At 39.7% G+C, this 12,714-nt stretch overlaps 3 protein-coding genes across 7 annotated transcripts; 2 read left to right on the top strand and 1 right to left on the bottom strand.

Annotated features, from left to right (window-relative positions):
* The first annotated feature begins 5 nt into the window (after positions 1 to 5).
* LOC105284507 (ubiquitin carboxyl-terminal hydrolase 36) lies at positions 6 to 5,212 on the top strand. Its single transcript, XM_011348082.3, has 8 exons — positions 6 to 244; positions 384 to 459; positions 749 to 1,283; positions 1,363 to 1,470; positions 1,611 to 1,837; positions 1,947 to 3,280; positions 3,361 to 3,503; positions 3,610 to 5,212. The coding sequence occupies exons 3-8, from the start codon at positions 791 to 793 to the stop codon at positions 3,948 to 3,950; spliced, it is 2,646 nt and encodes an 881-aa protein (XP_011346384.1). The 5' UTR covers positions 6 to 244; positions 384 to 459; positions 749 to 790; the 3' UTR covers positions 3,951 to 5,212.
* A 691-nt stretch (positions 5,213 to 5,903) lies between these two features.
* LOC105284508 lies at positions 5,904 to 7,172 on the top strand. Its single transcript, XM_020033321.2, has 4 exons — positions 5,904 to 6,018; positions 6,113 to 6,319; positions 6,391 to 6,609; positions 6,716 to 7,172. The coding sequence occupies exons 1-4, from the start codon at positions 5,953 to 5,955 to the stop codon at positions 7,004 to 7,006; spliced, it is 783 nt and encodes a 260-aa protein (XP_019888880.2). The 5' UTR covers positions 5,904 to 5,952; the 3' UTR covers positions 7,007 to 7,172.
* On the bottom strand, positions 6,310 to 12,681 carry LOC105284509 (vacuolar protein sorting-associated protein 8 homolog). 5 transcript variants are annotated; one of them, XM_011348084.3, is made up of 13 exons: positions 12,483 to 12,680; positions 12,087 to 12,365; positions 11,682 to 11,975; positions 11,366 to 11,584; positions 11,109 to 11,288; positions 10,776 to 11,021; positions 10,549 to 10,689; positions 10,025 to 10,483; positions 9,156 to 9,901; positions 8,077 to 9,024; positions 7,546 to 7,762; positions 7,305 to 7,454; positions 6,310 to 6,459 (listed from the first exon to the last, which is right to left on the bottom strand). In XM_011348084.3, the coding sequence occupies exons 1-12, from the start codon at positions 12,555 to 12,557 to the stop codon at positions 7,353 to 7,355; spliced, it is 3,906 nt and encodes a 1,301-aa protein (XP_011346386.1). In that variant the 5' UTR covers positions 12,558 to 12,680; the 3' UTR covers positions 6,310 to 6,459; positions 7,305 to 7,352. The 5 variants fall into 5 exon arrangements, 4 of the variants coding, with proteins under 4 accessions (XP_011346386.1, XP_011346387.1, XP_011346388.1 ...); XM_011348085.3 differs by having other exon boundaries at positions 12,087 to 12,361; positions 12,483 to 12,631; XM_011348086.3 differs by lacking the exon at positions 12,483 to 12,680 and having other exon boundaries at positions 12,133 to 12,265.
* Between the last annotated feature and the right edge of the window lie 33 nt (positions 12,682 to 12,714).

Raw genomic sequence — 12,714 nt, forward strand, 5'->3', positions numbered from 1 at the left:
CGGCCGGAACGGCTGAAACCATCTTGAGCGAGTGCGGTTTCCCGCGTACTAGTCGAGCGCTCGCAGGAAGCCGTGCAGATAGCGAATGCAAATGGCTGTCACTATCGTATAGGATGTCTTTCGTTCCCGCGTGTCAAATACTCGTGAGTTTAAAGTCCTTAAGTACTATCGGTACGTGATGATCGGCATCGGTGTATTTGTACGTTCGAGAACACACTGTTTTAAATCGACGTAAGGGCAAAGGGTAAGATACACGCGGAAAATTGCTTGTAACGGAAACACGCGACCTTTTCGTACGAGGTCCGTCCGGTAACCGCATTGGAGCAAGTAAACGCGTGATGTCATATGTGATTAATCGATAGTTACGTGATTTTTTGGATCAGATCAAAGGAAAAATCTACGCCAGATGGTTATTGCATTTACCTCGATAATAATCAATCGTTATATATCGGCTAGCAGGTAAACAACAATTATTAGTATTACACGTTATCTGTCGCAATTGTTCTGAATGTGCTTCTTAATTATTACCATGCTGATTGTAAACAGGATCTCAAACAATTTCGCTAATATTTTACTATTATACGTACGTCCAACTAAGACGTGATTAATATGCACAAAATATTTTCTGCACTCAACAATATTTCTTTCTAATCTAACTAACTGATATGTTAATGTAGTCAGTATGAAGCACAATAGAAGTAGAGATTTATATAAGAAGTCATATTTCATGTTTAATGTTTTATTATAGGTGTACTCTGTTAATAAACAATTAAGACAAATTCAAACCAAAATGCCTGCTGTTAGTGTTTGCGATCCTATCGCAGCTAGGCTTCATTGTGCTCTAAATAACAGTCCATCTAAGACCGCAGATGATCTGTCAATCGAATTAGTCAGTAACGCCTCTCGAATTATGCAAACGGAAATCCGTTATGAAGAATTGAAAGATTACCAACCAACAAGTCAGGTGCAAGCCAACTGCAACATTTTCCTTAATCTTTCCTCATCGGAGGATTTAGGAGAAAGCAAAGTTAAGGATAGCACCAATTGTAAGAAGAAGAGCGATACGCGCAAAGGGCCAATTTTGCCAGAACCGGCAGTTATTTTATATTCTTCCAAAAAAGTCCATCTCGGATGGAAAAGCACATTTCCAGTTGGAGCAGGCATGTACAATGTTGGGAATACCTGTTACTTGAACAGTACTCTCCAAGCATTGTTCCATGTGCCAGCTCTAGTCAATTGGTTACTGTCTGACCCGCATCACAATTCCAAATGTGAACAAAATGGTAAGGTCCCATTGTATGTACATGGTATGTACAAAGTGGCATAATTTTCTATGGTATTCTAATGGATGGATTGTTTTAGATGGCAGCGGCGAATGCCTTACGTGCGCAGTGGCTAAAACTCTGCAGTTCAGCCATCAGAAGTCTGCTGGTGCAATCAAGCCATTTTACGTATATAATAAGCTAAAGCGTATGTAGTATTTTTTAATAATAAAGTTTTTGTATAGCTATGCACTCTGTGCATGTGTCATGCATGGCCACAAGCATGGATAGCTATAGCGTTTTCTACCCATGTGCAAGAGTTAACGTCATGATCAATAATGTTATCAGTCATTTGCCGAACTATGGTGCCTGGACAACAAGAAGATGCTCACGAATTTCTACGTTATTTATTGGAAGGAATGGAACGCGCATATTTACTTAGGCATAAAGCGACTAAATTGGATAGCTATTCTAAAGAAACAACGCCTATTAATCAAATATTCGGTGGTTACATACGTACTGAAGTAAAGTGCCTGCAGTGTCAACATGTATCTACCACGTTTCAGCACTTTCAAGTGAGTATTGAGCAACCTGACCGAAATTGCTTCCGTTTACCAGTCGTAGAATGTCGTATTTTTTCGTAAATTTGTGTTCCACTCACACGTATCTTGAAATCTGTTATAGGACTTGCTTGTGGATATACGCAAAGCAAATACACTGGATGAAGCATTAAATAGTTATTTCAGTAGAGAACAACTGGATAACAATGACTACAAGTGCGAAGCCTGTAAAAGGAGAGTTCCTGCTACGAAACAATTTACACTAGAGCGTCCGCCGAAAGTGTTGTGTGTACAATTAAAACGGTTTAGCGTTATAGGAGGCAAGATATCTAGACACATCGGTTTTAAACAGATTATAGATATGGGTCCATACTTGTGGAGAGAGCCTGGGGAATCTGCTAAACAGCTCACGTATAAGCTTACGTCGATGGTAACGCACATGGGGCCCTCGGTAAATTGCGGCCACTATACAGCAATCGCGCAGGTGTCGAGCGGCCAGTACTATTGCTTTGACGATTCCTGCGTTCGTCCAATAAGCCTTAATAATGTACTAAGTACAAACGCGTATATCATGATTTTCGAAATGGAAAATTGCAGTCATAATCAGCAGGTCGCGAAAATGAACGGCGTAACCGCGAAGAATGTGTCGACCTCGCTGCTCAATTCTACAAATAAGTCCTTCGCGTCGAAGGCTTCAACGTCGTCTGCTGGATGCACCGCGAATGGATCGAGTGAGTTATCCAATGGCTTCGGCGATGCGAATAAATCGACATTGATCGGTCCACAATTACCGCCGCAAAGGAGCATAGAGCTGAATCTTCCTCTACAGAGATCCAACGCTGATGCTGTTAGCACGCAATCACCGCAAAAGACGCAGGATAAACCTCAACCAAGATTAGTAATGCATATTAAAAACGGGAAGGTTCTCAATGGCAACAGTTTAGTGCCCTATGACGGGTCCAGTGAGGAAGAGGACAATTCTCCCTCTGGGACAGAGGTTCCGAAAAATCAAATTTCGAATACCGTGCCCCGAATTAATACCACTAATCAAAATGTGCCAAAATACCCTGTTACGAAAGATGCCGTCTCGAAAACGATTTCCAATTCGAAAGAACCGCAAAAAGCGCAGAACTCCAAGGCTAACAGCAACGGCGTGTCGACAACGACGACAGCGATGCAAATTACGAGTTTGCAATGTACAAAGACACAGAATGGATCCAACAGTAATGGCCGGATTAGTTTGTTGAAGCATCAAAATGGAAAAGTGGACACTAACGGTCAGTCCGAACAACGCGACAAGGATCCGTGGCATCAGTCCGTCAAAAACAAGAGTAAACAAGAAGAGATCACGCCTACGAAAGCCACGAGTAGCGGCAGTAAAAATTGGCAAGCTTCGAAGGACACATCGCCTCTCACATTTACTGGAACATCGAACGAGTGGTCCGTCACTGATAACAGGTAAATATCTTACATATCTATGTGTCGCAATTCGGTGAATGATGATGTTGAGATAACAAACATTGGTATATTTATATTAGAGAGGATGCTAAATCAAATCCCACCAATAATATGACACCGAGTGCTGCAGCCGTGCGTGATTTTAACGGTACCAATCGCTCAGTGCCAAACAGTGTTTCATACCTATTAAAATTATCGCATCGCGGATACGGCAGTTCTTCAGGTTAGTACGTTTAATCGAATTGTAATAATATCGTTAAATAAGTAAAGTCGAGAATTGATTAAAGTTGATAATTCACAAATTGATGAAACTCATTTTGAATTTTCAGTAACGACCTGGAATGGCAATAGAACGCAGCTCGATCGTGAAGTCGACAATGATAGGCGGGAGGAGCGTAAACGTCACTTCAACGCCGATGACGAGGAAATGGACAGAGGCCGAGTGAAGAAAGTCAAGGACCACTCGAGTCGTCGATCGTACGAGGAGAGGTCCAATTCATCCACAAGCTACAATTCATTCCAGGAGTTCCAGAATAGTAAAAATTGGAATCGATCAGTTAATGGTTATCATCGGAGACATTACTACAACACTTCCACGTATGCACGGTCGCGGCACGGAAATAGCTACAGACCGCCACATTATAGATATCACTCTTACAGATATCTATAGATACCGCTCATACTCACTCTCGCGGCTGTTGACAGCATGATCGACGGGTGAAAATGAACAGAGATTTATAGGAACTGTATTAACGATCAAGAGAATACGAGACCGAGTCGTTCTAATAAACTGTTCTGCGCGGTTATAATCGGTTCTCTCTTGTCGAGTGTGTATCATTTCTTCTAGCGAAATCGAAGGTGGATTCTTTGGAAGAAACTGAACGGAGCTTCAATGATTAATAAGCATATTCATTCAAGATGCAATGACTCATTCAAGAAACATTATACTGCATGTTCCTGATAGACTCGTGGCGTTTTCTGCCTATTGCATAAGTCTAGTACACGTATGTGCATACCGTGAGAAACAATGGGGGACGAGTATCATCAATTGTACCAATTTGTGTTCAATGTGAATTATTCTTAGAAAACAGTAATTCTTTCTTAATCGCGATATACGAGGAGTTGTAATTGTAATTTTAAGGTTCGCATTCATTGAATCCTCGTGAGCCTTTTGCAACACAAATCGTATATAACGATAAATGTAAATTTCATATAAATTGAATGTAATTGTTTTCTATTATTCAGTTTGCTAAGATCACAATTCATTTCCAGAACGAGTGGATAAAAAATAAAAATTTATTATGAGCAAGAGCACAGATATACCGGTAAATATTGATCATTAATATTGAAAATTAATATAATATAATATCAGATTGCATTTATCGACAAATTAAATTAGAGGTACTTCGTACTCACTCATCAACGCTATGTTGTATAAATCTCTATTTCATAGTGCTTTATTATCTTATAAATGATGACGAAATAGTTAAGAGAATATCATCATGAATAACACATGAATAATTTTCATTGCAAGAATGATTAATAAAATGTTTTCTTGCATTACATTTCTGAATGGTTGACATTTGAATCTTACGTAAGCAAGGTTTTTATTCTTTCTGGAGTAGCTAAAATATTTATAATAAATTCAATTATATATATGTAAAATAATCCGTCCTGCGCTCCCCCTTTTCGAGAGTGGTACTCTTCCCCCAACCCTATTAGAAGTGATATTACGGGAAATAATCATTCTATAAAACGATTAATAGCGTTTCCTACCGGGAATATTAGTGCAATATTAGTGCGTATTCACTTTTTACACCACTTTTGTCAGTAGAAAACATCAAGCACTGAAATATGTGAACTCGTTTTTACAATAGAAGACTAAAATCGCATCGAGTGCGCACCAGTGTTGCACTAGTTTCTCCAAAAAAACGCCATAAACGATTATAATGACTCGTTTCATTATACAAGAGACGTGCAAGTCAGCAATTAGAATGCTTGATGGCAACATCGTGCATTGTTTTCTTTTACTATAAATTACAATTATAAATCGCACGTACTTGCGTAGGTGCCGATTCAGACATGTTTTCAAGTGTTTTTACTGCGATTATTGAGATAAGTTGTGCATAATTAAATAAATACTATCTATAGTTGTATAATGCTATTAATAATAATATTATTAATAATACCGAGTATATAGTATGTATATTACGTATGGTAATGAGCACAAGGGCGCTTATAATATTAAGAGATCATTATTAAGTTAAAGTTACGAAAGCCATAAGTTACTTTTTTAAGCAACGTAAAAGAGTCAATTCTCTATTATCGCAAATCCCTATGATACCTCATTATATCATCTGAAAGAAGAAGTACTAATCGATGACGAATGTCAGGAAATGTCGCACATTACTGAAATTGAATAGGCGAGTATACGCTACGCAAGCAAACCAATTTAGTACAGATTTATGTACATGTATAAAAGAAAAACAATAATGTCGTTTATATTATATATAAGCAGCAACAATCAATAAAAAAAAAGACACAACTGAATATATTTCTCTTCTGAAAAAAAAGACTATCGGTATATTTGTATCGTCTCGAGTTGGTTATGGAAATGTACTCCGATCTAATAACCAGTTTGACAAGAAATTTATATACAAACAATAATTTAGATGAATATCATCATGACGACAAACATCATCCCAATTTTTGAATTCGTACGAGTACTCGAAAAGAATGTAAATAACAATATAACGGTAGAAACGAAATGAAAGTTGCTTCGTTTTGAATTGTTTAAAGCTTCACGTCCGTACGGTATTATATTTTATGTAGGTAAGCATCCTCAGGATGGAGAATCATAATTCGGACATCGACCTCAAGTTCCGTGATAAACTCGAATTGTTTGGTAAATTATCGTGCAATCTGACGGGCAAACTCGAATCATTGTTATATTTATCGGAGAATTACACCTCCACGAGCAACGATTTTAAACAGTTCACGAATGGGATTGTCGGTTTATGGATTTCCGTGAATAAGCAGGTAATGCTGTATTTTACTCATGCATTATTATAGAAATATTTACAGAGTTAATAATACAAAATTGTACACAGATCTATGATAAATGCTCCAAGATTCGAATGGCTAGTCGCACACAATCGGGAGTACCGTTATCGTTGCTCCTTAAAAAGATAAAGAAAGAGAAATCTTTAACAAGGGAGTCACTACATGTTCACGAGGGCGAGTATAGTCGCGAACAGCTCGTGAAGTGTTACGTTTTGCTCGATGAAATTGACGATCTGATTAACAGTCTGGAAAGGTGTGACGACAAGGCACGTATCTATAATACCGCTTTTCAATGCATCTTGTAAGAGATTCGCAAGTATCTCTTCTAAAAGTAATATTATCTAATAGGCCATTTCTTTCTTTAATTTGCAGTTGCAACATTATTTAGCTGTACTGAAGTTGACTCCATTCCTTGTTAAGCTAGAATCTGTCGTGGACGCGTATGTCTCCAGCATTGAGATATCACCGATCAACAAATCCGAATGTTTGAAACTAGATGCTTTTGCAATCGTCGCGAAACTTCTCACCGGCGAGTTGTTAGATAATGAACCAATGGATCCGTATCATGTGCTAATGGATAACGTGCCTAAGAAACCAGTTTTCATCATAAAAACCAAACGCAGACTGGACGTGCCATCAATATCGATCTCGGAAACGACATGAAAATTGCGAAATGGCATGTCCTACGCGAGTAGAGTAGCACCGGAAGAGAATTTTATTACAAATAACTATGATGTATTTAGATATTTTGTATTTCAGTAATAACTTTTGGCAACGTGCGTGTCGCAAACATCAGCGCGCGTTGAACAAATAAAATTTCGAGAAATGGAATTTAATAATTTCTTATTAGTACTATACAATGTATCGCAAACAGGTTGATCATAGTGCCAAAATCCGATATAGCGCATGTAACGTACTATATATACATTCACGTTTTGATATATCCTAAGGTATTACGTACCGTTCAAACAAACGCGATCGTCGAAGATAGTCGAAGACTACTCTCAGATTAAAAGATACCCTCGAGGTCGGGAATGGAACAGGGCGGCGCCAGTCTTAACGTGAGATCTTTGTGACGCAGGAATTCTGGCGGAAGAAGCTGTTTCTTTCTCTGCAAGATAAACGTAGCAGAATAACACGAGAGCGCTTGTGGATCGTATGTAACACGAGCGAGTGAAAGAACACCGCTATTTGCAACTAACCAGTGGTGGTTCAGGAGCAGCATGTGCGATATTAGTAGCGATAGGTGCCCATCCTTTCGTGTTCAAGCATTTGTAACATGATTTAGTTTCACTTAGACACGTTGAGTGATATCCGTGACCGCAGCTGAACATCACCACGTAGTCGGAACAGTGTGATAGCGGTTGCCTGCACACGGGACAGATCGTGGAAATGTTGCCATATGCTCTTCCAGCGTCCCTGAACGGCAAAAGAATCACTGCAACTAACTAACTAATATGTACGTGAAAATAATTACTAACTAGTTAACGAAAATTTGTCAGATTTTACAAAGACAAGTTGTCTTTGTCGCCCAGACAATCCACTATTAATCGCGTAAACATGTATCACTGATTAATTCATACAAAATCTCTCTTAGACTCTAATTATTTTTAACAATAGCGAAAAAATTACAAATCATCATACGTTTTGTTAAGTTAATTCTGAAATATGACTGTGAATTTACACTCTATCGAAAAAATTCATGTATTCTTGTACATCACAATTTTCGTTACCTTAAGGATTTTTCCAAAGCCTTATGAAGTTCTAAGCTCACTAATCGTGCGGTAGTTTCGACCAGAGTTTGTTCATATCGTGATTGAGTGAGAACTCCAGCCAGCAATTGCCGTATATCCCCTATCGTGCCACTTGTCGCCAGTGGATTTCGTAGGATTTGCTCAAGTATGTTCGATAGGATTGACGTTCCGCTCAAAGATTCCAGAATTAATCTCAACAATTTGCCACTCAAGTTGTCCGTATTTTGTTTATTGTTCCATGTGTGCGATCGAAATACAGCTTCCACAAGAGGCATCCAATCTACATTTCCTGCTGATCTTCGACATATCCCCGCGAGCTGTCCAGCAGCATGCACCGTCTCGCTCTCCGAGATTTTATTTTCTCGATACATCTCCAGCCGATTCTCAAATTCTTTCAGCAAAAGATTAAACGCTTCTTGATAACTGCCCAGCTTCTCTAACATTACTGCCTCCGCATCCTTACAATTCCACCTTTGAACAATCTTCAGTGCCTCGTCCAATCTGCAGCCATGCGGCCCGTGCAAATGAACGACCACTCGCATCGGCTCCAATTCGCACATCAACATTAAATATCTCTCCAGCTGGTCAGTTGTTAATTCCAGAGAAATGTCCTCCTCTTTATACTGCGCGATTTGATACAATGCTCCTAGCAGCTTATACTCCAAGTTTAAATCACCATTGAGCTTTTGTAGTATCGCATCAATTTTGTTCTGCAGTTGTTGCGTAGCAATGATCGTAGCAAACTGATTGGCGTTGATCGTCACGAGAGTCGAGATGTGAACGGATATAACGTGTTCTAACGAGGCAGGTGACAAATGCTCTAGCCAGGGCCACACATCATGATGCCTGGACGACTCTGAGATCATACATTTACACACCGCTACCCAATCTTCTCGTGCGCTGTACAATAACTCGGCGACTCTTACGCTGCACACACGCGGACATGATAATCGTATCGTAATACAACATGAATAATCGAATATCAAAAATATTAAAATCGTTAAGAAAATTAACATGACGATTCTATGTTAAGGGGACATGGAAAGAAATATACTTACAAGCCTGCCCTATTCGCTAAATTTAGTAAAGTATTATCAGAAATATTGCACAGCTTTTTAGAATGCAGTAACGCCAACACGGCACTTTCTCTCTCAGTCTTATAATCTTTCAACAATTCTATATGCGAATCAATGCATAATAGGTCTATCATTCTACTCAACACACTAGGCTCCAACGTAATAGTACTTTCAGACAACTCGTTTGCCACGAACATAAGAACCATAAATTGCTGCTCTATCGTGATGTAATCCATACTCTTTGGGCTGACTGGTGTATTCGGCATAACAATGTTCAACAAAATATCTATGAGCCTTTGTCGGTGCCGTAAGCCCATTTCAGAAATAAATTCCGGCTCCTGAAAGGCGATAGCTATAACATCGAGAAAGCCCTTAGCGTCGAACTGCAGCAACGTTCTCAGATATGGATATTGTCTTTCCGCGTCATTCGCTAGGCTCGAATGTTGGGACAGTAGAGCTCTTAGCGTGTCTGCTTTCGCTTTTTGCGGCATGCCCTCGGGAAGTTCATCCTTGTGAAATCCACGACCGGCGAGGCAACAACTGGTATAAACCAGAATGGCATTGCCGAGTTTTATGCAGTCTCGTGAAAGATTAACTGCTGACTCGCGTAATAAATTTTGGAGTACCGGTACCAACTGATGAATTGGCGCCGTGAAATCACCCAATGCGGTCGTCTGGAGATGAATCAGTGCTTCCCAAAGTCCTCGTTGACGGCAAACTGTCGTTACCTATACAAAGAAATATTGCTTTTGAATTGCAAATTACCAGAATTACCAAAATTGTTCTTAAAATGAAAACGTATCACACATTATATATTGATTTTCACAGTGAGCATGCTCGTTGGTACTCACTTGATGAATATCTAAACAATCCACGTTGAGCAGAACTATGATCGCCTCCAGCGAATCGACTCTGTCCTCTTGATCGTACAGAGTAACCAATTGTTGGGCGATCAATGGCGGCAGTCTCGGTTGGAGACTTCCATCCAACAGAGGAGCCTCGAGGGCATGCAAGTAACTCACTTTCAAGTCTTCCGATTCGAAAACTATGTCCCACAGTTTTCCAAAAAGTAGATCTAAACTTTCTAGTTGGATGCAGTAATTGACGCAAGTTAGTACCATGGTATCATAATCTACATTCTCATCTACGAGACAGTGATTCAATTCGTCCATATACTCGATCAGTACGTGGCAGACTTTGTCGCGCGCTATTTGCTTGCGACGTTGCTTGGAACCACGGAGACCGATAACCGCTTTGCCTTTATCTTGATAAAAGGAAAGGCCGAGTGCTAACGCTTCAGGAAACCGTTTCTAAAATATGACAAAACCTTTTCACTCAGAGGACTCGAGAACACTTTCCACCGCTCTAAACTAACCTGCATGATCAAGTGTTGCAATCTTTCCGTCCATGTTCTTATGCAGATCGTATGTAAACTCTTTATACCTAATAACAATAGCTGCGCACCGAAAACCACGACGGTATTGTAGCACGCTCGTTCACCAGCCAATGCCATTGCCTGTAACGAAATACGTTCTGTCTCCGTAATATTAAAGCAACAACAAATACATTGCTGGTATTGCAAGCGCACCATGTTTTCATTACCTTGGAGACATTGCCGCCAGTGGACAATCCTTTAAAGTGACTAGAAGCATAAGAAATAGCAACACGACTCATATCCAACGTCTCCAAATTATCCTGTGCTCTCACGTCCAACAAATGTAGCTTCTCCTGACTGTCCAATACTATAAGAGACCTTGGATTTAGCCATCTCAAATTGCTTATCGTGTATGGTAGCGTTATCCTCTGCAGAGGAGATAATTTTACCCGCGAACCAACCTCAGTGTACACCTTGTTAAAAGGCAGTAATACATTTGGTAAACATGAGTCTGATAACAAAACACACTGAATAAGAGATAACGTAATCATTAAATATACCTGATAAAAGTGCACCACGTTGTCCCTTGCGAGTGCCAATACTGGATCGATCACACGAGATCCATCAGCTGCCTGTATGACAACTAACTGCCAAGACACTTGCGGTGGTGCCGTCGGGGCACCGGTCAAAGGATGACTTAGTACAACACGCATTCGTGGCCTTATGCAAACTACAATGACCTACGAGACAAGCGAATGTTATATATATATATATCAATTATATATATGTATATATTTTTATATTTGCTGCAAGATACCTTTGATAACGTTGCCATCGCTACCAAGGTATAATTCTTCAACGGATGCGAGGGCAGGTGATTCAGTAGCAATGGTTCTAGAGTGCATACCTCTCCTTTAGAACCGCTAAATAAGCATCTACTATCACAACCTCTCACACCCATCACTCTGGTAAAATTCAATTCGAACACCGAGCCGCCACTATCGCTACATAAAGCTATTTTTGGTGAATCTGTAAACTAAAACAGTTGCTTTGAAACTATCAATCGAACATGCAAAACGGATCCAATGTATGACGTATTTCATTGTAACTCGAAAATTAATGACAGATAATACCTTAACATGTAATACAGCAGTGTCAAGTGGGTGTACATCAGTAAGAATCCTTAAAACTTTTCCGTTACTGCTATCTAACATTAATACATGTCCTCTGACAAAACCAGCTAGCACTCTGTTGCCCTCGTAATTAAAGCAAAGAGCAGAGACTGAACCCTGATGTCTCGCCTCCTGATCGCACCAACGTAACGTTTGTGACAGGTCAAAGCCCAATATCAAACCATGGCTAGTGCCAATTACCAACATATTGCCTCCAGCCGCAACTGCACTCGCTAAACCAGCATTGACTCTCTCCTGCATAAATCACGTATAATAATTATAATTACACAAGATATTCAGTTAGAGAGATGTTAGAGAGACATTGTTTTATATATATTTTGCATAATGAATGGAATCATTGCTCACATTGGCAGATATAATTTGTGATGTGATTCCTTTGAGTATGACGTGCCTTAAAATAACACCCGTGGGCGATTTCTGAGAGATCTTGGAAGATTTGTTCAACGAATTTAATGATAGATGACTACCGATGCTGGTTGTTTCGCTACTGCCAAGTTTCTCTTCCAACGGTATGCCAACATCATCATCCGTTTCTGATAGCGATTCATAATCGGGTTCCATCAATATACTCTCCAAGGTGGGTAATTCCTCCACAGCTGGTATGGCATATTCTGTATTATCTAACTAGAAGAAATAATGATATACATAGCACAGAGAACAATAATACGATTTATTCGATGAGAATTGTCGTTTTGTGAAATTAATTGCACAGATAACCGACGTTGTAAAATACGCAAGTACCTCCTCGATATCTAAATTAATAGCTTCTGTAACGAGGTACTCGTCGGTATCGGACACTAATTCATTCTCAGCCATCTTATATTATCTTGACTTTGTTGACAGCTGATGTCGCGTGCATGAAAATTTGACAATTGCTTGACACTTTTGTTTTCATAGTATGTACTGTATATTCCTGACCGAGGTAATCGGCAGATGGCGCTGAAACGGAGGCGTTTTGAGCTGCAGTCTGGCC

This window comes from Ooceraea biroi, chromosome 6 (genome assembly GCF_003672135.1).
Source record: "Ooceraea biroi isolate clonal line C1 chromosome 6, Obir_v5.4, whole genome shotgun sequence".
Taxonomy (NCBI): Eukaryota; Metazoa; Arthropoda; class Insecta; order Hymenoptera; family Formicidae; genus Ooceraea; species Ooceraea biroi.

What these genes read in the sequence shown, in the direction of transcription:
- LOC105284508 (XM_020033321.2), top strand. Translation starts at nt 5,953, where the DNA reads ATGAATATCATCATGACGACAAACATCATCCCAATTTTTGAATTCGTA. An exon ending in TACGAGTACTCGAAAAGAAT is followed by an intron (nt 6,019 to 6,112) that starts GTAAATAACAAT and finishes TATTTTATGTAG; the next exon opens with GTAAGCATCCTCAGGATGGA. An exon ending in TGGAAAGGTGTGACGACAAG is followed by an intron (nt 6,610 to 6,715) that starts GCACGTATCTAT and finishes TTTAATTTGCAG; the next exon opens with TTGCAACATTATTTAGCTGT.
- LOC105284509 (XM_011348084.3), bottom strand. Translation starts at nt 12,557, where the DNA reads ATGGCTGAGAATGAATTAGTGTCCGATACCGACGAGTACCTCGTTACA. An exon ending in CTGGCGGCAATGTCTCCAAG is followed by an intron (nt 10,690 to 10,775) that starts GTAATGAAAACA and finishes ATTTCGTTACAG; the next exon opens with GCAATGGCATTGGCTGGTGA. An exon ending in CTGCTCCTGAACCACCACTG is followed by an intron (nt 7,455 to 7,545) that starts GTTAGTTGCAAA and finishes TTTATCTTGCAG; the next exon opens with AGAAAGAAACAGCTTCTTCC.
- LOC105284507 (XM_011348082.3), top strand. Translation starts at nt 791, where the DNA reads ATGCCTGCTGTTAGTGTTTGCGATCCTATCGCAGCTAGGCTTCATTGT. An exon ending in TGGTCCGTCACTGATAACAG is followed by an intron (nt 3,281 to 3,360) that starts GTAAATATCTTA and finishes TATTTATATTAG; the next exon opens with AGAGGATGCTAAATCAAATC. An exon ending in CGGATACGGCAGTTCTTCAG is followed by an intron (nt 3,504 to 3,609) that starts GTTAGTACGTTT and finishes TTGAATTTTCAG; the next exon opens with TAACGACCTGGAATGGCAAT.